The 26,279-nt window shown below is 35.0% G+C and overlaps 1 protein-coding gene across 12 annotated transcripts in view; it reads right to left on the bottom strand.

Annotated features, from left to right (window-relative positions):
* The window catches only part of DMD (dystrophin), a 986,794-nt gene that overhangs the window by 232,410 nt on the left and 728,105 nt on the right, over positions 1 to 26,279 (bottom strand). For all 12 annotated transcript variants that reach the window (XM_042866635.1, XM_042866641.1, XM_042866633.1 and 9 more), the window contains one exon: positions 6,752 to 6,941. In XM_042866635.1, the coding sequence (XP_042722569.1) occupies positions 6,752 to 6,941 (190 nt within the window). The remainder of the gene's footprint in view (positions 1 to 6,751; positions 6,942 to 26,279) is intronic.

Raw genomic sequence — 26,279 nt, forward strand, 5'->3', positions numbered from 1 at the left:
CCCTCAAAACTCTTTTTTTCAAATCTTATCCCATAACAAAGGTCATCACGATATAGAAACAACACTGAAATTGCCACTGTTATTTGAATCAAGCAAAATCACAGTCTCAGAAGATAGCAAGAATACCGCTATATCAAAATTTTAAGATGCTGCTTGACCACATGCTGTGCTGTTAAGCAGTTTTTTTAATAAGACCTACTTCTCAAAGAAGGAAAAAGACAATACAGACCAGGAAGCCCAATGCAGATGACAAACTGTAGTAATATAAACAAACAACTGAACTGATTTTCAGAATTGATCACTGGAATGCATTTGAAAGAATTACTCATATGTGCATCTTATTTATTTTTTTTAAACGTCAAGCGTCAAACATAATCTGTGCATAATGCATCTCACTGATGTTACCACTTCTAACTGTTTTTACAACATTATGTATTATATATTCTTTGAACCAATAATGTTCTTATCTCTACGCCTTTATATCAGTACATTAATCATATTGTAGTTGAGAGGTAAGACATTAAACTACTTGGCCATTTATTCTACTGGAGTAATGCATCTATTACATCTATCTATGGTTCATAAAATAAAAATGAAAAGTAACACCAGAGAACCTGACTGAACATAGATATGATCCTTGTCTCGCTCTTCAGGAGCACATTTGTATATAGTACAGACCTACACATTTTCAGTGCTACCTTATTTTGTGAACTACTTCTTTCCTCTCCACCCAATCCATTCCATTACAAATAGAGCTATTAACACAAAAAACTATTTTTCTTTTCTCTTTTGTTGTTCTTGTTCGTTTGTTTTTAAACAAAATATACTGTCCTACTAGCAAACTAGGAGCTTAATGTGAGTAGCCTTAACTACAAAGACTGTAGGCTGCAAGAACTAGAATTATGCTAACAGTCCCTACTTCCTTTTCTGAAGGTACCAATTCAAATAAACAGTGCCAAGGTAAATATCACTCAAAAAAATATTATTTCAAGCATGTCACCTTTTGCAACTGAATGATGACTCCTGGGGAAATGATTATTTTAGATGTAAGAGTAACAGATTAAGAGAAAAGCTCTTGGAGGCCAAAGGTTGTGGAGTTTGATTCCACGCATAAAAGAAGAAAACCCAAATTTAATTTATGGTGCTCTGAAAAATGCTTGTTCTAGTTTCATCTCTCACATTTAGCTTTCACCTTTCAGTCTGCCATCAGTTTCTAGTAATGAGTCATTTAAAAAAATGTAATTATTTTTATTCTCCTTCCTTCTCCTTCATTTCTTTTTATTATCTGCTTTTTCTTCTCACTCATTTATACAGATTATTCATGAACTCCTGGGAAACCATTACAAAATTATCTTATAAAACAGTAAGAAGAATTTTTATTTTCTTACTCTCTTATGTTATTACTTTTTCCATTTGTATATTTATGTAAAAATTAATTAGTCTGCAGAATGATTGACTGTATGACAGTGATTATACACAATCAGACCAGAGATCTCAAAAACGCTTAAGACAGGGAGGCATCTCTGGAGGTCATCTGATCTAATCCCACTGCTTGTGGCAGGCTGCTTCAAGCCATGTCCAGCTAGATTTTGTAGATATTCAAGAATGGAGACAACACAAAGCCTCTGGATGACGTTTTGTGATTTGACCACTCTAGTTTTGTTTTTCCTTATGGAACCTTCAGTGTTTCAGATTGTGCCCGCTGCCATTTGTCCTGTCATTGGGAACCACTGAGAAGAGCCTGAATCCTTCTTATTCCTCCCTTCATAAGCTCCAGAGCCACTAAACATTAATTGGCTATGAGGGAGTCTTCTTGCTGCTCAGGAGAGCTGTGACTATCAAAACTGAAACTGTTCATATGTTCATAGAGTTTTCATTTGATCAGTTTGATCTTTGCTTTTAACAACAAAGAAATGATCATCCTCCACCAATTAATAAAATGAACACTTATTGACAAGGCATTTTAAAAATAGTATTATGTAAGTATTTCACAAAATCCATACCGTAACTTTTCACTTTGAGACAGTATTTTGCCCTGTATCAGATAAGGCTGTCATAGCACTTGCAATAAGAAATATATTTAGGGATTTATCTTCTACTTCTGATGGAGTAGGATGTGTCTAACTATTGCTATTACATTTCCTGTGGAGAAGACTATATTTCAGAATTGGTATCTGGCTGGTGTAATAGGTAAATATGGAGTATTAGATTTAAAAAAAAAAAAAAAACAAAACATGAGGGAAGATGATCATGCTTGATTTTCAGTTTTCAGAGCATGATTTCAAGCAAAAGCGAAGAAGTATCTCAAAATCTAGACTGGAAGCACCAGAAAACTAATTACTATCAAATAATTACTAATTAAGTCAACTGATCTGAGTGAGAATGTTAGAAATACTTTTCTCTATTAGTCATGACCTAATCTGTACACCACCTAATAAAATTAAGTGTGATGAGCAATCATAAGTAAGTTATGAAATTGAGTTGCAAAATTTTATTCTCTTAAAATATCTGTTCTGCTTTTTAAAAGAGTAGAGTGAGGAATGTGTATCTACTTCATCTTTGTACTGTTGAGAAAACAGTTGCCTGGAAATAGTAAGAATAGCCAAACACCTCTGAAGTATTGAGAGAAACAGGAAAGCAAAAAAAAACCAAAACACACCAATAAAGCTTTGCCTGAAGTTCATGTACCTTGTTTTAGCTACTGTGGAAAAATATTGTTACTGTTCATACTGCACATTTTTAAGTGTAACTTACAGCACTACATATTTTTCTTATTATTAACACCAAAACTCCTGAATCTGATGGAAAACTATCTAGATCATAGATTAAAATTGATACACGTTCCAAGCCAAAGCTATTAAGACTGCCTCATTTATCTTAGGTTGTCATACTTTTAATATTTATCAGTCAACACTGTAGATTACTTCGGATATATCTGGTAATCCGTAAACAGAATAGAAGCACACTCTAGTTACTGTTAAAATAGGTTTATGTGCAGTATTCTTTGTCAAATTTCAGTGATAAAATACATAAGTAAATTCACCTACAGGCTTAATATAAAGTGACTGCATTCATAAAATACTAAGATAAATCCACAACGATGTAAAAATTACATTTAGTATTTAATAACCTGTATAAAATGTCACATAGAATTATTTCTGTAAAGATGAACGGGAGGAGTAATTAACACAGTTGAGAATTTGTATCTCTTAGAAATATGAAAATGAAAAGGAAAATTCATTATTTTCATCTCTCCCACATATTTATATATCAAATATGGCCTGATAGGGACACATGATACATTTAAATTAGACAATACAAATCAGCACATAATCATTCAACTCTTTGAAGAAACTGGTTTTTATCCTTGAAAATCCTCCCAGAAAGTGTTTTGAAAGTGTGAATCACCTCAATTACTACATTGCAGTCAATTCAGACAGGTGATGCATAGAAATACAAGCTTACATAAGCAAACCAGGTATTTATAGTGCAACCATTTGATATAATATACATCATCATGTAATTAAAATGTGGTTATGTAAGCCTCACCTTCTCCCTGTGCTAATGAATGAAGTGCTGAGCACCAGGGGAAGATGAATATTAGTGACATTTGATCAACTTGTTTCTAATGTGTGAAGAAAAGGAAACACTCAGAAATGAGAGATTTTCCCAGATAAACAATTCCTGCTGTGCTTTCAGGGCAGCAAAACATTATTTTCATAATAACAATGAGAATGTAAAGCAAAAAGCCGATAGATCACCAAGGGTAAGACAAATAAATATCTTTAGTGACAAGGAGATAAAGCTACTACCGAGCTCACAAATTTAGTTTTTTTCATTATTTGTAGGTAAAATTGTTCATCAAAGCACTGATTTACATCTATTGCCTAAAAATAGCAAATTAATACAGAATTGTAACATCTCATCGCACATATTTTCACAGTCTGCATGTCCACGCTGCTTCATAAAGAACAAGACTGCAAATCTAACTGCATCTATCGCACTTAAGTGTAACTTCTTTAAACTCCATAAGCCTAAATAGTCAAACTTTCTTTCAAAAGATTGGGAGATGGTGATCTTTAATCAGAAACTACTTTTTCTGTTTTTTACTTCTATGATCTGGACCTGGCCTACCTGGTGAGAGAAAAAAAAAATATATATCTGATTTCAAGTGGAAAACCAAGAGTCAATTGGAAAAATGCAACTGTAGCTGAAAGCAGTTCAAGCCTTTCCTGCACTGGGGTAGGGCACAAGGAAGACACGTACTGGGCAGCTCTCTGGGCCTGTTTAGATACGTATAAACATGTATATTTACAGACATATCTCCAATGGCACAGAGAGCAGTATGGCTGCAAATCTTCCTTCCAGGATCTTTTTGCAATGATCATTATAATATACTCTCTGCTGTTTTGGACCAAATTCTTTCTCTCTAATTACTTAATTCTCCTGTAACGTATTTTTGAGTTTTCTGCTTTTCTTCTTGATTCAATGAGTTATCTACATACACGAGTAAAAATTCCCACTCTTTAATATCCTGGCTTGGATTATTCTGGCTTCATAAAAAAAATGAAACAAGACAATTCTACCAGCTATTAGAAAGATAGCAATCAGGCTCCATTCAGGAGAAGGGCATTTGAAAGCCACTTCTGCTTGTGAATTATGAGATTTCTTCAGGAGGCTTAAGAATGACATAAAGAGGCTGACAAAAACCGAGATAGGCAGATAACACAGGAAGAAAACCAGGTCCATCTAACAGACGCAGATCAATACGAAGATACAAAGAATTTAAAAAACCACCACTGTCAAAATATTTGCTCCTTTAATTACCAATTCTAACCCAAAGCCCATATGTTTTGTGCTACTGCTGGACACATACATATGAATCTTTGAGAAACAAAAGACAGCAGAACTGCTGCCTTTTTTTTTTTTTTTTTTTTTCCCCCTCAGCATACTAATATTTCTTTAAAGATATATATTTTTTCTTGTACAGCCAAGGTTAGTGAACAGAAAGATTCTAGCTTTTTAGAAATGAAATGGCAGCTGCAGTGTAGTTTTCATCTTTCTTTCTTTAGAAGACTTGATACTTACATACCAAAAATAGGGAAATAAAAAAAACAAAATTTTCATCTTACATCTCAATTTAAGAGCATAAAAGAGAAAAAAAGCTTACAGTCCAAAGCAATTGTTTACATGATGGAATTGTAACTATTTTAATGTTTTTATTTTTGAGGGGAAGGACTTGTACACATTTATTTTTCCTTTTGTCTATGGATGCAGATGTTACCTATATGGAAATTTACAAAAAAAAGTTATTAGATGGAACTTTAGTTACTAGATGGATAAACAAGTTTACAAAACTCCAGTACATTCAAGAACAAAACTTTGACCTAAATTTTTAGGAATCTCTTTTTTTGACCAATAATCCATTTTTCAGTGATCACATGGGAAAAACAAAAACAAAAAAACTTTGGCAAATACCTGATAATTCCATTGTTTTAATACCACCAAACCTAATCTACAAAATATAAAAAGACAGCTTGTACTGAAGATTAACTGCTCAGTAGAGCACTATTATCCACACACAAACCTGCTCTCTGGGTTCATGCCAACTGAATTCGGAAATCCATGGAGACTTAAGATGTCTAAGCTCACAGTACAACTATTATAAAGAAAGCTCACTATTAAAAATGGCTCAGATCGTGCTTCTGTACAACACCACGACTGTAGGTTCAAAACTCTAGCATAACAGAATTTAGCAGCAGTTCAGTCATAGAGTTAAAACCATGGGTTAATACAATAGTGCCAAAAGAAGGTAGTAATACTTCCATTTAGTATGCATATAACCACTTATAAATATGATTTTTCACATTATGTTTTTCAGAAATAAACCAAAAAACAGAGTCTTCACTGACTGGAATATCAGGTTTGGAATGCATTGTCAACATAAAAATCATCTAATTTGTTTGATAGGATCCTGCCCTCTAAAACAGCCAGTTAACCTCATATTTAAGATATTTAAGAACTCATGCAGACATACACACATTCCTCTCAATAATAATGAGGACAGTATAATGAAAGTATAACAACAGATCCTGAAGAGCACCATCTCATCATTTATTCTTCTTTCTCCTCTGAATTCTCTCGAACACCAAATACAACATTTACTCTCTTTATTAAGATTTTTGGTTCTCACAGAACAACTCTCTGAAAATTGTCCAGACACTCTCTATGGCAATTTTTATTGTTATCTCTTTTTGTTATTGTCACAGAAAATGGTGACAATGATCAGCGAAACACCTGATTAACATTTAACACATTTGAAAGTAATGGATGAAAACTAATTCAGTCAAGCTACACAGAATAAACTTGAAACTATTCATGTAATCTCTATAAATATCAGACATGCTTAAGAAACTATCATCTCTGTCATTTGCTCAGTTCAAGACTGTAACGTGGCAGAATAATTCATTTTTATTAGATAAAAACACTAAACTAAGCACCCACTTCAACAAAGTTTCCTTTCTGATCTGTACTTCAAGACACCACTTCAAATTCAATATATGCTGAAAGATGTCAGATAGAATCACTGTAACTGACCTTAGATCTCTCCAACAAAGCAACACTTAAGGGTTAGCAGCAGTCAGATTTTTTTTTTCAGTACTATTTCGATTTTGTTGAGTAGCTGCACACTGGGGAAAAAAAAGTCTCGTTGGATAACAGACATGCCTCTGAACTGAAGCACCTGACTTACCTGCCACTGTTTCATGAGCTCCCGAACCATCTGGGGATCTTCTAGTGTATTTTCTTTGCGTGTAGCATCCTGCAGGACATTAGCAGTTGTTTCAGCTTCTGTAAGCCATGCGAGGAACTTTTCAAGATCCAGGTAGAATTCCTGCAACATCAGTAGGGCTGATTCCAGTGCAGCTTCACGTTCACTAACCCTGTGCAATACAAAAAGTCAAATGCAGCACACGCAGGAAGAAAACAAGCATCAAATATTAAATAAAAAATATAACAAAGACACACTGTGCATATTTCACTTATGAATCAAGATAAGTGTCTGCAGATACGTTAGTTACAGTGATATACTCATACTGTGCTTTTGGCAGGTAGAGGCTGTTCGTGTTTTCTTTTTAAATCTTTTCTTCTTAGAAGAAATAACTAAAAGCCAAGGAAATAGCTACTTCATTGTTCGAAAAAATCATACTTGAAAAATACACAATATAAAAAAAATACCCTACTGTTTTTATAAAAGATTGTTTTCTTAGTTGTCATTAGGAATACTGTAGTGAAGCCTGTTTATTTTTAGAAAGCACAAAATAGTTCCTGGCCTCTGAACAGTGTGATGAATTTAATTATTAGTTTTTAAGGCTTGAAGTCTGTGGAAATTACATTCAACAGCTTATGCCCTAATAACACTAAAAAGGTGCTACTGTTTTCTAATTTTTAAAAATATGAATGAGATATGAATTGCAAAATATCATTATGTGATAAAAGAGAGTTTTTAAATGTGAAGACAAACACTCTTTGGTGAGAATCTAAGATGTAAACTGGGCAAGTAATCAAAAAGCCCCAGCAATTCTGGTGCTGTCAAATCTTTTCGTGTATTTGTGTTGTATCAGCATTACTGTGGAAGGTAGGCATCCTACATGGACACACGAAGATTTTACATTAAACTTGATCTAAATAAGGATTTAGAGAAGAGAAAAAGTATAATACACTGTTCATTACTGTGAGTTTGTCACGGCTGTGTCGCCACAGTATTACATGTATATTTGTACAGTATGATGACTGAGTACTTTTTGAAGCCCAAACAACACTTAGTAAAACTACATGATAATTTACGCTACTTCATGTGGAATGAATGCAATTTGATACACACCAATATTTAGTCCAGACATATATGGTGATCTGGGTATTTCTAGATGGATTTGTAATGCAGTTACAGTTGTCTAGGTAGACACTAAGATACAAGTTCATCAGATATAAAATTTATAAGGTGGCAATTCATCATAACTTTATCAGATGGGACTGAGAAGTTCTTAAGTTTTAATCTCTATTTGAAATTGTGTTTTTGGTCCTGCAGAGATAGTAAACTCCAAGAACTAATACTATCATACTAAAAGCTACTGTATTAGCTAATGTTAGAAAATAACTTGAAAAACGAGACGAGATTTGCCAGTTATCTCTAAGAACATGTTTTCCTAACAAACATATATGTAAGATGCAACAGAAAATGTAAGAACAGAAAAATTCAGTTGGTCGAAGTGCAGAAGAGGACAATCACTTCATTTCATTTAGACAAGCAAACCACACTAAGAGACAATGTCACAATAGCTACCTCATTTCTGCCATATTTTTCATCCTTCATGATCTTAGTAATTCTTCTCAAACATAAGAAAAGTAATTTATTCTTTGATTTTATTTTATTCAAAAACTGAAAAAGCTATTGAATGTCCCATCTCTCTTCAAGCTACAAAGTCATTCAGAGATAGTTTAAAACTTAAGACACTGACTGGACTTTGATCTCAGATTCACCTGTCACCAACTATAAGAATTGTCTATGTAAGAACTGTCTTCCAGCCTGGTACAACATAGCATGTATTAGAATACATCCCCAGGGGTCTCTTAAGATGAGAAAGAAATACAGCTTCAGAATAGTGGAAGACATCTCTTGCTCAAATTTATTTTCCATGTATATAAAGCAGGTTTGTGCTTAAGCCACTGTTCACATTCGTAACAACTGCTATTAAAAAAGTCTGATCTTTTATTAAACTAAAAACATAATTTCATAGATATCATAGCTATCTACACCAAAACACATTAAATCAGAATAAACACAGAAAAGAAAAAAATACAATGAGATCCACAAAACCTTTTGCCTGGAATATGTTGACTGTAATAATGTTTAGTTCAAAAATAGCATCCCATTTGTTTAATGTACATAAACCAAAAATGTTTTATCCAGTTCTTCACAGTTCTTCCAGTTCTATTCTAAGATATGCTTTATACTGCTATTCTATTTCAATTTGAAGCATGTAATAGATAATATCAGCACATAAAGCCTTTGCAAAATCAGGCAAAACAGCTTGTTCACATTCAAGTTCTTCAAAACATTAAAGGCACGTTGTAACTTACAAGCCACCAAGCAATAGAATCAGAATTATAGTCATTCAGGTTGGAAAAAACCTCCAAGATCGTCTAGTCCAATCATCAGCCCATCCCCACCATGCCCACTGACCCATGTCCCTCAGTGCCACTTCTCCACGTTTCTTGAACACCTCCAGGGACAGTGACTCCACCGTCTACATGGGCAGCCTGTTCCAATATCTCACCACTCTTTCTGAGAATATTTTTTTCCTAATATCCAATCTGAACCTCACCTGGTGCAACTTAAAAATATTACCTCTCATCCTATCGATGTTACCTGGGAGAAGATGTGGAGAAGAGAGTGATAAATTCTCCCTGAGCATCCTCTTCTACAGAGGAAACAAACCCAGTTCCCTAAACCACTCCCCGTAAGACCTATGCTCCAGATCCCTCACAGCTTCATTGCCCTTCTCTGGATGTGCAACAGGGCCTCAATGTCTTTCTTGTAGTGAGAGGCCCAAAACTGAACACTGCACTCAGGGTATGGCCTCACCACTACTGAGTGTGAAGGAACAATCACCTCCCCGCTTCTGCTGACTACACTATTTCTGATACAAACCACGATGCCATCGACATTCTTGGCCACCTGGGCACACTGCTAGCTCATGTTCAACCAAGTATCAAACAGTACCCCCTGAGTCCTTTACTTCCATGCAGCTTTCCTGCCACTCTGCCCAAAGTCTGTAGCATTGCATGGTTATTATTGTGACCAAAAGGCAGGAGTTGGCAATTGGTCTTGTTGAACTTCATCCCATTGGCCTCAGTCCAGCTATCCAGCCTATCCAGATCCCTCTGTAGGGCTTTCCTACCCTCAGGCAGATCAACCTTTTCTCCCAACTTGGTGTCATCTGCAAGCTTACTCAGGGTGCACTCAACCCCCTTGTTCAGGTCATCAATAAAGATATTGAAGAGGACAAGCTCTAGCACCAACCCCTGGGGAACACCACTCATGACCATTTGTCAGCTGGATTTAACTCCATTCACCACCATTCTCTGGGCCCGGCCATTCAGCCGGTTCTTTACCCAGCAAAGAGTACACTCATCTAAGCCACACACTGCCAGCTTCTCCAGAAGAATATTGTGAGAGGTAGAGTCAAAGGCTTTGCTGAAGTCTAGGTAGAATATGTCAACAGCCATTCACTCATCCACCAGGCAGGTCACCGAGTCATAGAAAGAGATGAGGTTGGTCAAGCAGGACTTGTCTTTCATAAACCTATGCTGGCTGGGTCTGTTCCTTTGGCTGCCACAGAGGTACTGCATTACCATAGTCAAATGATCTGCTATATGATCTTCCCCAGTACTGAGGTCAGGCTAACAGGCCTGTAGTTCCTTGGACCTTCCTTCTGATCCATCTTATAGACATCAGCAAGTCTAACTCTAGTAACAATATCCTGCAAATACACAGTGAGGAGTTTAGGGAAAAAAAATAGGAGGAGTGGGGAGTAGGGGAGAGTATCTCAGGACTTGAAGTTCCTCCGTACATAAGAACACAAGCACAGATACAAAAAATTAGATAGAAAGGAAGAATTATTAGAAGTATTACTCAAAATCAGGATTTATTTTTTTAAAGAAACTTACAGACTACATTACAAAATACAGCAATTTACTGATCTGAGTAAAGAAGGAGGTTTTAATTATGAATAATCCACTAGTACTTCTACGATACACAGAAATCTTACAGCCCATCTTACTCTCAGACTACAAAAGTCTTCTGCTTATCTACAAACTTCCTAATACACTCACCAGAAAATATTTAGTACTTTGCTTTTTACATTTTGCTAAGCCTAGCATTCACCTACATCATAACTTTACAGTGTATCAATAAGCTTCATTCTATTTGGCATTCTAATTACTTCAAAATTATGAGTTTAGAATACAGAAAAGGTCTAAAAATAAAGAATAAAGATGAATGTAAAATCCAGCATGTGGTAAGGTGCCACATAAAATTATAGCAGAGACTTAAATACATATATTGAACAGGAAATTATTCACAAAAGCAAAATAAAGCTGTTTTCTTGTTACTTTGTAACATCAAAATATGCTTAATTTTGTAGTGATTGCTAACTGTAAGAATAGAACAAGAAGCAGAGAGACTCAACGGTAGAAAGACTACAAAATACTGCTGCAATACTGTAAGATGTTCAAGGAATAATGATTTTTAACCAGATGATCCTTCTTTTCTCTGTTCTACTGCAATACAAAAATATCATATCCCTGGGAGAAATACTGATGGTGGAATTCATCTTATTTTGATCTACACATTCAGAAGACAGGCAACAACACTCCCCCTGCAAAACACAGAGGCACGCATTTCTGGAATTTAATTCCTCCTCCTCCCTCTCTCTCTCTCTACAGATTTGTTGAACTAGATTCAAGGTCAATTTTTTTTTCTCTTGACTACGTTGCTAGGTTACATGACTAACTTACATATTATGAAGCTTAAAATTTACACAATTAAAGACAGATGAGATAGTTCACAGTCTAGTCTGGGGACCAATTTTTAAGACCAAGTGACATCAGTGATAGAGAACTGACCAATTCTGATTATCACGCATTTTGTTAAACAGAAATCATGGTGCTCTTTTCAAATGTATTGGCTGAAAGTTTCAAACAGGAATAAAGTGAAAGCATCTCAGATGAAGTAAGTCGCACAAAATGTGCAAGTGTGAACCTCTGTATTCACAGAAAAAGGTTAGCAAAGATTGAAAAAAATAGCAGCCTCCACTGCAAGAAACTGGTAGAACAGGAAGAACTTTTAGAGCTTGTACTTTGAAATACAGCTGTTTACAAGTGCTTGAGAAGATAAAGAAGTTAAAAATGAAGTTATCTGCAGTCTGTATGATATTTAAGTCTGTAAGCAAGTTACTGTATTTTTAACTAAATTAACTAAAAGTTAACTAAGTTAATTAAAATTGACATTATCTGTACTGTGTTACACAAAATCACATAATCATAGCAGGTTCCTTACAGGAGGTTGAGCAGGAGAGTGTCCTCGTGGGTTCAGAGTATCTCCAGAGAAGGAGACTCCATAACCTCTAGTTTGGGCAGCCCATTCCAGTACTCTGTCACCCTTAACATAAAGAAGTCCTACAATACTTGAAATTAATCATTCACATTCTTTGAAGATCTGTCTATCTGAGTTTGTAACGCTTATTTACCTTATAACATATGTGTCAAGAGTCAGTGCTTAATGTTTTCAGATGCTCAGTTAAAAGGAAACTGTTAAGTGCAGTGCATTATGCCCAATATACACTAGACTATGTACTGTAGAGAACACATACAGAAACATCTTGAAGAAGAGTGAACACGGAAATATTTATAAAGGACTAACAGAAATGTATGTTCTGCAGGTGTTTCTTTAAGGGTGATAGAGTGGAGAAATACAGCATCATTCAACCTTCAACAGATCACTAAATCACACTTCCATCTGCAGGCTGTGGTGATCTACTGTTATTGCACTGTGTTGTAAAATAAAACAACCTGGACTACTGGCTGGCAAAACATCAGTAAAAGGTTTACTTCTGCTCTTCATGTGCCTTGGTGTAGAACTGTATTTTCTCCTTTTTGACATTACTATTCTACACAGTAAAATTAAAAACAAAACAAAACAAAATAAAAAACCCCTGCTACCTCAATTTTCTTTTTTGGGGGCCAGCTATCAGAGGACAATTTGAGTTACATACGTCTGCCTACTAATGATGGAAACAGTTTACACTTCTTCCATGAGGATCGTAGCACTTCTGCTTCTTTCTGACAAATAAGCAACTGCAAAACTTTATGGTAAGATTTAATTTTTCTTACAAAATACAGTTAAGCTCTTACTACTAACTTTTCTTCAACTGCTTTAACTTGAACTGATAATGAAGCAATCATAAAGAGGTAAGATAATTTAACCTCTGGCAGAGTGGAAGCAGTAAGAGATGTCACAGATATGAAGAGAAAATGACTACCAATTTTCAATTCAGAAATGTAACATGAAATCCTAAAAATAACTCATCTTTGATAGCATTTTAAAACACAAATTCAAAATAAACCCTATGAAGTTATTTTTGGACTTCTGCTTAGAGAAATTTCCTTCCAGAACATAGCAATTTATATTTTATAGTGACAATTAAAGTTATTATATGTTAATACATGATTGATTATCAAATTAACTCTGGAATGCCTCTGAAAACTCTTTCCAGAACACTCTGAAAACCATTCTCTAATTCATGATCTGAAATAGTTATTCCAAGCTAACAGAATGACTTCTTATAATATTATCTGTATATAACTCCATCTTTGAAATGACTTCTGTGTAGCAAAGACAAGAAAGCTGCAAAGTGCACCTAAGGACAGAGCTACAAAACCAGCATCTGAATTTCTCCAGAGAACAGAGTTCAGATGTAGCTGACTGTTAACCAGAGGCTCTTGGTTCTCACTGTTCTGGGTAAGGAACCAGGAAAGCTTTGATGTAATGCTACAGAATTTTGAACTTGAAAGATTGTCTCTCAGGTTTTTTCTATTTTTTTGTGCTTTTGTCCTTTCGTGTAAAGACTAAGGGACAAGCCTGATGAAAAATCAACTTCTAAAAAGACAAAAGTAGCCTTCTAGACATCTCTGTCTGATCTTTATCCCTGACAATACTTCCATGAAGACAGCTGAGTTGGAGAACTGAAGAGGAGGAAAGATTTTGTATCACTGAAGGAAAGATTTTTGAATGAACAAGAAAAAAATGCCCTTCTTGGGGCCTGAGGAAAAAGCTCAGGCACCATTGCGCTGATTCAGCCATCTGAAAAAGATTTCCACCACTGCCTGGGTACTTTCTGTACACATTTATTCACTCACGTTTATGTTTTGACATTGTGATCCAGTGATCTACTGGGATGTAGGAAGGAAAACCTAGAAAACTACTTAGATGTTCTGCTAAGCAAGATGCAATTGTTCTGTTTCTTGGGTTTTTTTTTTGTTTGTTTGTTTTTTTTTTTCCCAGAACGTTTTTCTGTTTTTCTATTGTAAAACTGCAGAACTTGAAAATACATTATAATAACACACTTCTGGTGTTTATGTACTTAAGAAAATGAATGTAGCAATAAACAGAAACTATTTCAGAAAAGCAGATGGACTATTTATTTTAATATTGTTCATTGGCTGGCTTGTTCCTATTCTTATCACAGTTTTCTTAAAAACTTTCTCTTTGGGAGTCTAACAAAAATAATTTAAATAAATAGCGTTTTCCTTTGAACTCATCTCTTTGATATTGAAGACACTAAAGCAACTGAAAAGCATATATTTGAATTTAGACTGTTTGTTTTTTAATTTTCTTTATCAAAGCACCACTGATATTTAATGAGAAAGAAGGAAGAAAGGAGGAAAGTTATATGTATCCACGATGTTTCAGATCAACATTATCAACATTGGATATTAATCCACCATATCTTCTGCACTATTATTTATCACACTGAGAACGGTTTCAAACAGCAAAGGAAATATTGCACACCAGAGCACAAAATCACATATGTACTTTAAATAACTTCTTTTCAAACAAGCATCTGCTGATATCAGTGCAGACGACCTATGATATCACAGAGGAAAACCCATCATTGGCCTTTTGAAACTGAACAAATCATCTGAATTCCTTTAAAAACTCATTTAAGGTTATGTTTTATGTTATTGTAAGCAGTTCATGTTTACTTGGGATTTCTTACCCATTAATAAATTTTTAAGTAAAACAAATCATTTTCCAGTGAGGAAATGTTAAAAATTACTAAGTTAAAGAAAAGGGAATAAAAATAGCACACAACTGTCACACTCAACACACAAACTATCATTAAAGATGACTTGTAGGAACAGAGTAATGTTCAAACAACATATATATATATATATTTAATAGCCCTTAGTCTGAACTTCAAATACTTTAATTCCCCAAAACTAAATTATTTGAACTCACAGAATGATTACAGTCTAATTTTCTGTATGATTTGAGTAATGTTCCAAGAAAACATGGGAGGTAGGATTTAATAATTCCAGTATTCCCATTAAATAGAGAAGTCAGAGAATGAAGAAATCCTAAAATCCAAACCAGACAGACAGAAATGGTCTCTTATTCTAACAGAAGAAGGAAAGAGGTTATTGTTCTCATCAGGTCCTCTTTACACTTCACAGTCTATGATTCTGTGAATTATGTTTTTCCTTGGATCCCAAAACATTTCATTTTTTGAGATTCCAACACAGTCAACATTGCCATGTCACATAAAGCATATTAATTACTCAGATATAATTTGTTAAGATACAATCTTGGCTTTCTAAGACATTGAAATGCAATTAAACCTGATGATGAAAATAATTGAGTTCTAAAGGCACTGGTTTTCGTACTCTTAATTACTGTAGAAAACTCAATTTAATAAGACTATAAAATGCACTGATGGCATTACATGAAATCAATTAGGACTCACAAAGGATACTATTAAACTGTTAGTGCAGATTTCATTTAAAACTGCAGCCTCTGAGGGTTGAGGTTTGTGGCCCAGCAGAATAGCGATTTGCTGCTGTTCAAGAGAAATAAGCCCCAGTTTCTAGACTGGAAAGCTTCCCTGGCAGCACTTACAGTTCTAATTGCATCATCTCATGTTAAGTGGCAGTAAAACTAAATAAACACCTATGTAACACATCGTTTTTCCTTCCCTAAAACCTAGATCTGAAACAGTACTCACATCACACAAAGATACTATGAGATAGACTCGAAATATCTGAAAAAACCTATTGCTGTATCAGTGTATTTTAACACACATAGAACTACTAAAAACAGAAATAAAAAAAAGATGACAGTCATTGTCCAGCAAAGTGATATTTAAGTCAGAAGAAGTGATAACCAAATCTGGATAGCATCCATATAAGATAGAGAAAGGGTAGATTGCCTACTGTTTCTTATCTTGATAATCTAATACCATAATATTAGTTGTAAAAAATCACTGTATCTTGTATATTGTAATTACTGTTTACTATTCAGGTTTCAGATTCCTTCAGAAATCTGAAATTGAATAAGTTCCCCACAGTAAGGAATTAGTGGGATTGAAATAGTCCTGCTGCAGAAACACTGTAATACAAAAGGAAATATAACTGAAGATAATATGAAAATGCAGAGTAATACTTAACGATCATTAAGGAATATCTACAGAACTTGGAAGAAAACAGAGATCTAGTTTTATATATATATGTTTATATTATATATATATATATGTATATATATATATATAATGTTATATAATTTAACAAAAAATAGATATTATGAAATTCCAGAGCCAAATTCAGTGAGTTCAGGAAACATTCACTCAGTTCAGCAGAACTCAGTAAGTGTTTGATATAAAAACCTTTCAGAGAAAATCCTAACTTCACTGAGGAAACTTCAAATGGAATGGGACATTTTGTGGTAGTTCTGCCATTACTACCTTAACTCTTTTTTTCAGATAAATTTCAAAAGGTAAAAATTCTTAGCAGACAAATTCATCAAAGAGCAATTCTGGACATTTTAGACAGGCTTACGTGCACCAGAACACTAAGTTTGGGAGCGAGGAGATCTCACTATGTGTGTATGAAACACCATGGCACAAGTGGATATACATAAGATTTTGCATGCTCCTATGCAATTCTGACCCTATTCCAAATGTAACTCTTAAACAGCACAATATTTGTGATGCTTTCTTCCAGTTCAAAAGGCTTTTAAATAATCATTAGTTGATTGATTAGTTGAAAATACACCTGTTTTGGCTTGTAATTCATCTTTTTGGAATCACTCATATAAGAGTCTATTTTACATTCCAAATAAGTTATCCAAGGCTTAGGGAGATCTATCTTATTTTCCTAACATAGTTACACCTGTTCTCAAATTTGTTCATAGAAATGGTTTCATAATTCTATTTTCAACTCACTGAATGAAACCAATGAAGTAGACCATAACGTCTTTTAAGGAAGCATATCTTTATATTTCTGCTATTTAACTAACAGATAAATTCAAAACAGTCTTGTACATTACATGCATCAATGAACATTGAACTAGCTTGTATGTGAGATGACATTTCAAAATATCAGGGTTCTTGAAGCCTATTTTCTTTGTAGAAGGAACTTAGCTCACCTTTAGTAATAATTCCTTTCCACCTAGCTGCTATTTCTAAATAGAAAGCCTAATTCTTGTCAGCTCAAAGCCCCTAGAAGTGATTTTATTTGACACAATAATCATCATCGAATCTTAAGATCAAAATCTGTTTGGCAGCCTTCGTTTCAGTCCTGCTTTCCCAATTAGCTGAAAAATTTCAGTCCAGATCATCTTCCAAAAAACATGTTCACATTTACAGTTTTTCAAAGTTGAAATGGCATGGCAATACATTCTAAAATACTAACTTGATAATCATTTTATGTAACCATCTCTAGTAAATGAAATTTAAGAAAAAAAAAAAGTAGCATACATTGAAATGATCCTGCAAAAAATAGATCCCATCCATTACATGGATATGAAAAGAAATATCAAGAGTTAACTATGGATATTTTTCCAGATGGATAGTTTTGAAAAGAAAAGTTCAAAAGAATTCCAGCCTCTCTCTGCACTATGTATGCATTAGAAAGATAATAACATAGCTTTTAACTATGGTATAGTTAAAAAAAAACAACTTTTGATTCTGAGAGAAATGAGTAGTAGAGAACATTTTAAGAAGTTAATAGAGAAACAGTCACATATTTGGTCACAGAAACAGAGAACGGTTCCTGTAAGTCCCTTTCTGGTGTTCAGGTGCCTCTGGATGACTGAATGATCCTATGGCATAACAGCCACTCCTCCCAGTTGTGTCATCTGCAAACATGTAGAGGGTATGTTCTGTCTCTTCCATCAAAACACTAAGGAAGATGTTAAATGCTAATCTAGGATCAGATCTTGCATAGACCTTAGAGGTACTCCACTAAGGGGGCCTCCAACAAGAGTTCACGACATCAGTCACCACCTTCTCTGGGCATGGCCATTCAGACAGTTTACACAGAATCACAGGGATTGGAAGGGACATCAAGAGATCATTGAGTTCAACTTTCCTGCTAAAACAGGACCCCTACAGTAGGTTGCACGGATAGGCATGCAGATGGGTCTTGAATATAACAGAAGGCAACTCCATAGCCTCTCTGGGCAACCTATTCCAGTGCTTTGTCACTCTTACTGTAAAGAACTTCTTCTGCATGTTTGTACAGAATTTCCTACATACAAGCTTTAGGCTATTTCTCCTTGTCCTATCACTACACACCACTGAAAAGAACCTGGCCTCATCCATTTCTCATTTGACTCATCTCAACTGTGTACAGTTCTGGGCTCCCCAGTACAAAAAAGAATCTCTTGGAAAGAGTCCAGTGGAGGGCCACAAAGATGGTGAAGGGCCTGGTGCATCTCTCCTATGAAGAAAGGCTGAGTGAGCTGGGTCTGTTCAGCCTTGAGAAAAGAAGACTGAGAGGGGACCTGATTCAGGTTTATAAATATCTGAGGTGTGGGGGGCAGAGTGGCGAGGACGGACTCTTCAGTGGTGAGTGGAGACAGGACAAGGGGAAACGGCTGGAAACTGCAGCATAGGAAGTTCCACACAAATGTGCGCAAGAACTTCTTTACAGTGAGGTGACGGAGCACTGGAACAGGCTGCCCAGGGAGGTGGTGGAGTCTCCTACTCTGGAGATGTTCAAGACCTGCCTGGATGCCTACCTGTGCGACCTGCTGTAGGGAACCTGCTTTGGCAGGGGGGTTGGACTCGATGATCTCTGGAGGTCCCTTCCAACCCCTACAATTCTGTGATTCTGTGATTTGCCTCCCACTTCCCTTTGGATATTTATAACATTCATCAGACCCCCCCCTCAGTCTTCTTTTGTCCAGTCTGAACAGATCCAGGTTACTCAGCCTTTCCTCACATGGGAGATGCTTCAGGCCCTTCAGTCCACTTCACTGTTCATATTGATTTTTTTTTTTTAACATCCTAGCACTACAAATGATTCCTAGAAATCAGATTAGAAGAGGTATGTCAACAATTAACAGGAAGAAAATTAAAGTAAAACATTAAAAATCAGAAACAGGTTCTCTCAACATAATCATGAGAAAGTAAACTAAGTTTTTATTATTCTTTATTATTATTAAGCTTGTCCTCAAGTAAACTCTAGAGAGAGCTGCCTTGTATTGCAATTAACAAAAACAAAGTTCAACCGATATTAATACATTCATTAGTTATGCACAGGTAAACCACAGAGAACTTGTTAACCTTCCTATTCAAAATGCAAACAAATAGATGTTTGAAATGCATTACTGATTAAAGAAAACAACAGCTTGTAGCATTACTTAATCTATTCCATTCTGCCTTTGCAGTGAGGTATGTGTGCAAGACAGTATACAAATAAGCCATAAAATAGTTCTTCACTATTAAAATAGACCATCAAAAATTCTGTGTTTTAAAACAGCCATGGATCTCTAACTTTTCATACTTTACTGAATTACATACTGTACAACCTTATTTTATCTACAGGTTAAAAATACTAAGTGTTTAAGAAAATACATATTTTCAAACGTGGCATTACCATGACACGTTGTTTTTATGGATTTTTAATATGTTTATACGGCATTTTGATTTATTGGAGTAATTCATATAGTTCTTTCTCGACTATGCATACCTTTGATCTAAAATGAAGTCCTGTTATCTGTTATCCAATGCCTGCAATAGTTTGTCTCAATTACTTGAAATGCTTAAATATTTTAAAGAAAACTCTGTGTTCAAATCTGGTTGTCTCATGTACGACAACTTACTCGAAATGACCTGAACAAGAGCAGCTTATTTATCTTACTAATTTTAGTAGCCCCAAATATCAAGTAGTGACAGTATTCTAGCAAATTTAATATGACTAGTTCACTTGACACAGTCTAAGCTAACCATGTCATACATGTAGCAAACTGCTGATGACACCACACAAAATGTAATAATATTCAGTTACCTTTAATATTTATGGCTAGCTAAGTGTTGCCCCTCCACAGACAGACATTACACGAAAAAATATACATTCAGAAAGTGAAACCACATAAAAATAACAAAGTACTAAGCAGCTGCATTTCAATCATTCTTGGACAAGAACAGAAATGAAGCCCTCTATGTAATATGAGTACTTAGAGAAAGATTTCTGCATTCATGTGTAAATGCAAATCTAGATTTCTTTAACAGGTGTTTTATGGTCCAATAAGAACCTATGTACTTTGGAAGATGTACTTGCCAAATTTGTATTAGAATTGATTGAAAAAAAAAGATGAAAATGACAATAAAGCAGTATTTTTACTATCCATAGGTAAAGTCTCTACACAGGAAGCTTTCAGGAATCATGACAGGGAGGCAAAGTTTTGCTGCAAGAATGTCCTGGATAAAACAAAATAGATTGAAAAAATATACTCAAAGAAAATATTGTTTAATCTTGAACACTAGGAGCTTGTGCTAGGGAGATGCACTCAGTTTTTCTTCAGTGCATTAATTAACCATCAGGAAAAGGGTCTGAAGAGCAAGGTGGAAAATTTACTTTGGTTAGTCAAGGAAGAATAATTGGATAATTTCAGATGGTATGAATTATCAGCAATGTGATAGCATAAAGATTCAATATATATGTGTCCCAAATATCAGCCAATACAAAGAACACTGTTAATACTACTGGGTTCTGAACTACCTGTGGCTTTGAAGAAATTAAGTATTTAAAATCAAGACCAACTGCTTAATGAAGATGTGAATAAACTCCAGCACCTGAAAGATTAGTAGAACCAAAAAAAATAGGCATTAATGTTATGCCCATCTTTAACTCTGTTGTACACACTCTTCACTGGAGATTGTTGGTGTGGTCACCAAGAATGACATGGAGCTATTGGATAGGTCCATAGGAGGGCCATGCAGATGATCGGGGGGTTCAAGCACTGCTCCTGTGAAGAAAAGCTGAGGGAGCTGGGCTTCTTCAGTCTGCAGAAGAGATGGCTCCATTCTCACTGAAGTTTTCCAATACTTAAAAGGAGCTTATAAGCAGGGGGGGGACTTCTTACATGATCTGACAGTGACAGGACTGAAGGAATGGTTTAAAACTAACAGATACTTAGTTTAGATATTACAAAGAAATGATTTACTTTGAGGGTGGTGAGGTATTGAAACAGGTTGCACAAAGAAGGTGTGGATGCCTCATCCTTGAAGGCATTCAAGGCCAGACTGGACCTCGGGCAGCCTGATCTGGTGGGTAGCAGCACTGCCCATAATAGAAGGGTTGGTATTATATCTTGAAGGTCACTTCCAAGCCAAGCCATTTTATGGTTTTATGAATTCCTTTCCATCCTTTGGAGTAAATCCACACTTATGAGAGTTATAGTTCAGCCATTACAAAAAACCCCATCCTTTCATAATCAGTTAGAGTATATAGCTCATAACAAAGCAATAGAGATTATTAATAGTTAACTAACATAGGTGAAGTATCAGTCTCAGCCACGTTCTAAACACTATGACTGATGGAAATTACTGAATTCTCCACCATTATTAACAATAAACAGCAGCATCTCTATTTTTTTTTTCTAAACAAACAAAACAAACAAACAGCAATAAAACAAACCACAGAAATCGTAAGTTGTGTTGTTGTGGAGTACAACTAAAAAAGAAATAAAAAAGAAATAAAAAAGAAATGAAAAATTAGACCGAGGTCTAATTTTACTTGAATTGAAAAATAAAGAAGTATATAAATAATACTAAAGAACATGAAAAAGAAAAAAAAGAAAACAAGATAGTAATAAGAGGAAATACAGAAAGTGGGAAATGGGTTTTGCAAGCATGGCATTTGGAGTAATTCCAATAAATCTGCTTTAACCATATATTAAGTCAGGTGAACAAATGGAGCCTCAAAGATACAAAACACATTTTAAAGAGATAAAAATAATACTTAGAAAAAAAAAGTGGACCTGTATCAATTCATTGCCACAGGGCACTGGTGTTCTTAGCTGATACATATCAGCTACATAACTGATTATGTCTTTTGTACAAAGGATGAATGTACAGACATGTCAGCTAAAATGGTAATTCCAGGACCTACTATTTCTTATCATTTGCAGGAGCTATTATTATAGTGTGCAGGGGCATATAATATTTAGTGGAAGATAAAGAACTCTGCATTTTAAAATTTGTCAGGGAATGTAGCACAGTACAATTAAATTTTGGGTAATGGTAAAGATGTGATGCATACTGAATGCTAAACAAGGTGAACATGCTGCACATTTCCTTTTCACAAGTTCCTTGCTTCCCTTCCATTTCCCTTTGTAGGTACCAGGGATGTCTTAAAAACTTTACCCTTAGATCTATGGGTTTAATATCACCTTTCAATAATGATTTCTCACCACCCATATTTGAGGAAATATAAGAATAGTACATTTCTAAGTCTGTATTGCCATTTCCTTCTGCTTTGGCCAGGAATTTGACCACAATCGTCACAATTTGCCCCTCTTGCCACCGATTCTTATCCAGAAAGAAAAAAATCATTGTCCGCTGTCAATTCCTTTGTTAGTTTATACAACAAAACGTGTGGTCCAAGTTGAAACTCAGAGAAACAGAAAAGGCAAAAAATACTTTTATAAAATAGGCAAAGTTGGTGACAACATCAAGGAGATCAAGGATTTAGCAGACTCAATGGTTCTTTCAGTTAAGAGTGTGACTGACAAGGCTGTGAGGGGAAAGCTTCCAAAGCTGTCTGTATAGGAGGTGATCAGAAGCTAAACAACAGTGAAATACCAATGCCTGCAATAGCAATGGAACAGTCTGTAAAAAAATTCCATCGAAAACACCGGGAGAAAACTAAACAAGGACATCATGAGAATAATAATGCAAACAAAAAATGACAACTAAGGTCAAATTCCTTTGTGCTGGCACTCTGCTAGTCCATCAGCTTTATTAATTTCTGTTCAGTTGTTTGTTTTAAAGGACATGAAGCCTGATAAGATGCCTATTGAGGGGAAAGGAAAGACATTCATTTGTTGCAATAGGCTCTGGATGAGAACAATAATCAGTTTGCTAATTTATCTGCAGACTAACAGGAAATAAAGATTGGACTTGCAGGGCACAGAGCACTAGCTTCTTTTGTTGATGAAACAGAGACCAAAACTCTCTAAATTCTCTTCTGAAAATCTTACCTTTAAGAAAAAAACAACACATTTGTCTTAATTTCCTAAAGGAATAAGTACAAAAATAGACATTTCTGTTTTCTCTCACAAAATCAGGCTTACTCGTAGCTCCCTTAGTACATGGCTCCTCCTGCTTCTCCCATGGATGCAAAAGAATAAGAATTCTAGGGAGTGTTTCCATATTAAGCTGTGAATATAATTCATGTTAGTGCATGAAATTGCTCTCCACTTAGAATGCTTTGCTGTAAACTATTTAAGGATTTTGTCCCCTTGGGTTGCACTATAGCATGATAACTGTTTCATTTGCATAACAAAGGAATACAGTTTAGCAGACTAAATACAAACAAAGCAGTAAAATTTACTTTCACTTGAGTCCAAAATAAAAGCAAGAATAAGAAAAATAAATGACAATGGAAAAACATAACTGTCTGAGCAGTAAGGAATGGTCTTTCAGATATTCTACTTCAGGTTCTTCTGCTTAGTTTAAATAATTGACTTGCTTTCAGTATCCGAGGCTAAAGGTCTCTTTGAGAAATGTCAGTGCTGTCATCCTCTAATTTTCTGCAGTGGAATCATTAGCACTGGATTACAGTTAACAACCTAATCCACTAAATTGTAAGCCAACTGAATTCATAAGTCTAAAAAACCTGAGCAAACCAACTCTGGAACAAATAAGTTGAACAAAATGAATTTAAGAACAATGCCACTTTTCTCTTAGAGGTTATTTCTGTTTGCTTATGTGGACTCAGCAAAACTCCAGATGATCTATTGCCTTTCTGGGAGTAATAGAGTTTCTTGCTCACAGATGTATCTATTCAAGTGTCAGGGGCATTCAGTTTATTCACACCGGTATTAAGTTTTAAGAAACTTGTCACTGAAGTCCCACAGATTCTTTTAGTAGAATGCAGATGCTACCCTGTTCTGGAATAACTCAAGAACACTTCATCTTGTTTTTTTTTTTCCTTCCCAATACTCAAACAAATTCTCAAAATCTTAGGAATATGATCATAAAGGTAAAAATGACCAATCATGCCACATTCTTAGTAGCTTTGCTTTTTCAGTTCAACCTATCAGACTTTTGAAAGCATTACACATCCAAGACTTTCTTCTCACAGACCAGGCTTTGGTACCCTCAGTTGACTTTGAATCTTGGATCTGCATACTGGTGGCAGTGCTACAGAAAAAGTGGAGACAGCTGAGTGGAAAACAAAGTAAGGTGAAAACTGAAACACAACCAGACAAGATGACTTTCAAGAAGTCAGCTCCAGATGGCATTTATCTCCTTTTATATATTATCCTATGAGCCAGTTGAAATGTCATTGTCTATACAGGTCTTGCGAAGAAAAAAGGACGCAACAATGTTAAGTGATGTCACTGCTGACAAACTTGAGATTGTATTTTCTATGCAAATATTTGTTTCAGAGCGTAGACAGTTAGTAGACTGCTTTTCACATAGGTAACATTATTTTGTCTATCATCATAAAACAATCCTTCTCCCTACATCTCTGTATTTGGTTTAATCTTTAATATATGTAGAAATGCTGAGGGGTGATATTTAACACAGTAAAATATGAGCAGTGTTTTACACAAGCATTAACAATGGAAGGAAAAAAGCAAAAAAACCATCTTAATCCTTTATCTTCAAAGATACTATTATTTTACACACAAAAGTCTTAATATTTTCACATCACAGGAAGGTTAATGTTGGTAAATTCTTCATTACAGACTGCTGCAGAGAAGCTTTGGAGAAGCACAGACTGCTATATTGAGGAAAGGAAGCAAATGAGTTTCATGAAAATGAAAGAAGTTCTGCACCTTTTTGTCTGGATTGAATGCTTTTTATAAGCAAACAAATGACAACAATAAAAAATGCAACTTAGTCTCTCCTCATATTCAAAAGAATTGTCAACAGGGCAACATTAGTTCTTCATATACGAGGATGTATAAAATTATTTACCCTTTAATGCAATATTGGATGCATTATCTGAGACTGCAAAGTCTTGATTTCATCTAACAAGGTTTTTCTTTTATGGACCGAATAAAAGAATTCAAATTCTTATAGAATCGAAAATAAGCAAAGATCTCAATGACAGTATGTGGCAAAACCCTAAACTGAAGTTTATTTTTCAAAATTACAAACTGAATCAATATTAACATGTACTATCAAGGTCTCTTACAAAACAAAATGATTGCCCTACAATTGCAATGCTTTCCAGCAGTCTTTGCAGTTTTAAATTATAATCTATTGTTAAGCTGCTGTGAATAACAAGTTTTGGCACGACATACTGGCTGTAAAAGGCAGTCAGTAATGTATCTACTTTCTTGAGTTTCACAAATTGTTTCAAAGACAATCAAAAAATCATCAATATGAAGAAAAAATAAATGTTATTACACTGTGGCTTGTTAAAATCAGGATATTTACATAGGACACTTGACCAGTATCCTGTTTATCCTAGGTCTTATGTTTGTATAGATTTCTTGCTCACATTCACACTAATACAGCTCCATAGCCAGAACAACTGCAGACACAGAAGTACAAGCAAGGTTCCCATGCTCACTAACACTTTTAATTTATTTGTTTCACTGCACTCAAATAATGTGTGTCTGCAGAAAGAAATTTAATAGCTGTTCATGTCCATGGAATTACACTGATTTTAGGAATGCAGATCAACCCTCAAAACAGAGAAAGAATGGAAAGAAAAATACTGAGCTGGCTTAGAGAATCTAAAAGAAGGATATGTTCATTTTTTAAAAAACAGAAGTATAATCATTCTTTATCAGCAATCCAAGCCTAAATGAACAAACGAAACCTCTTTAGAGATGTCTTTCCAAAAGAGTGCAGGTACACTGCATAGTTCTCCAGTAGAATGGCCAAGCTGTCTCTCTATATATCATATATTTACATAAATGTGTATATATGTATATAAACATGTACATATGATCTTCAGTGCTCATGCCCTGTAGT

Source organism: Lagopus leucura, unplaced genomic scaffold (assembly GCF_019238085.1).
Source record: "Lagopus leucura isolate 7727_CA_CO unplaced genomic scaffold, USGS_WTPT01 Super-Scaffold_100001, whole genome shotgun sequence".
NCBI lineage: Eukaryota > Metazoa > Chordata > Aves > Galliformes > Phasianidae > Lagopus > Lagopus leucura.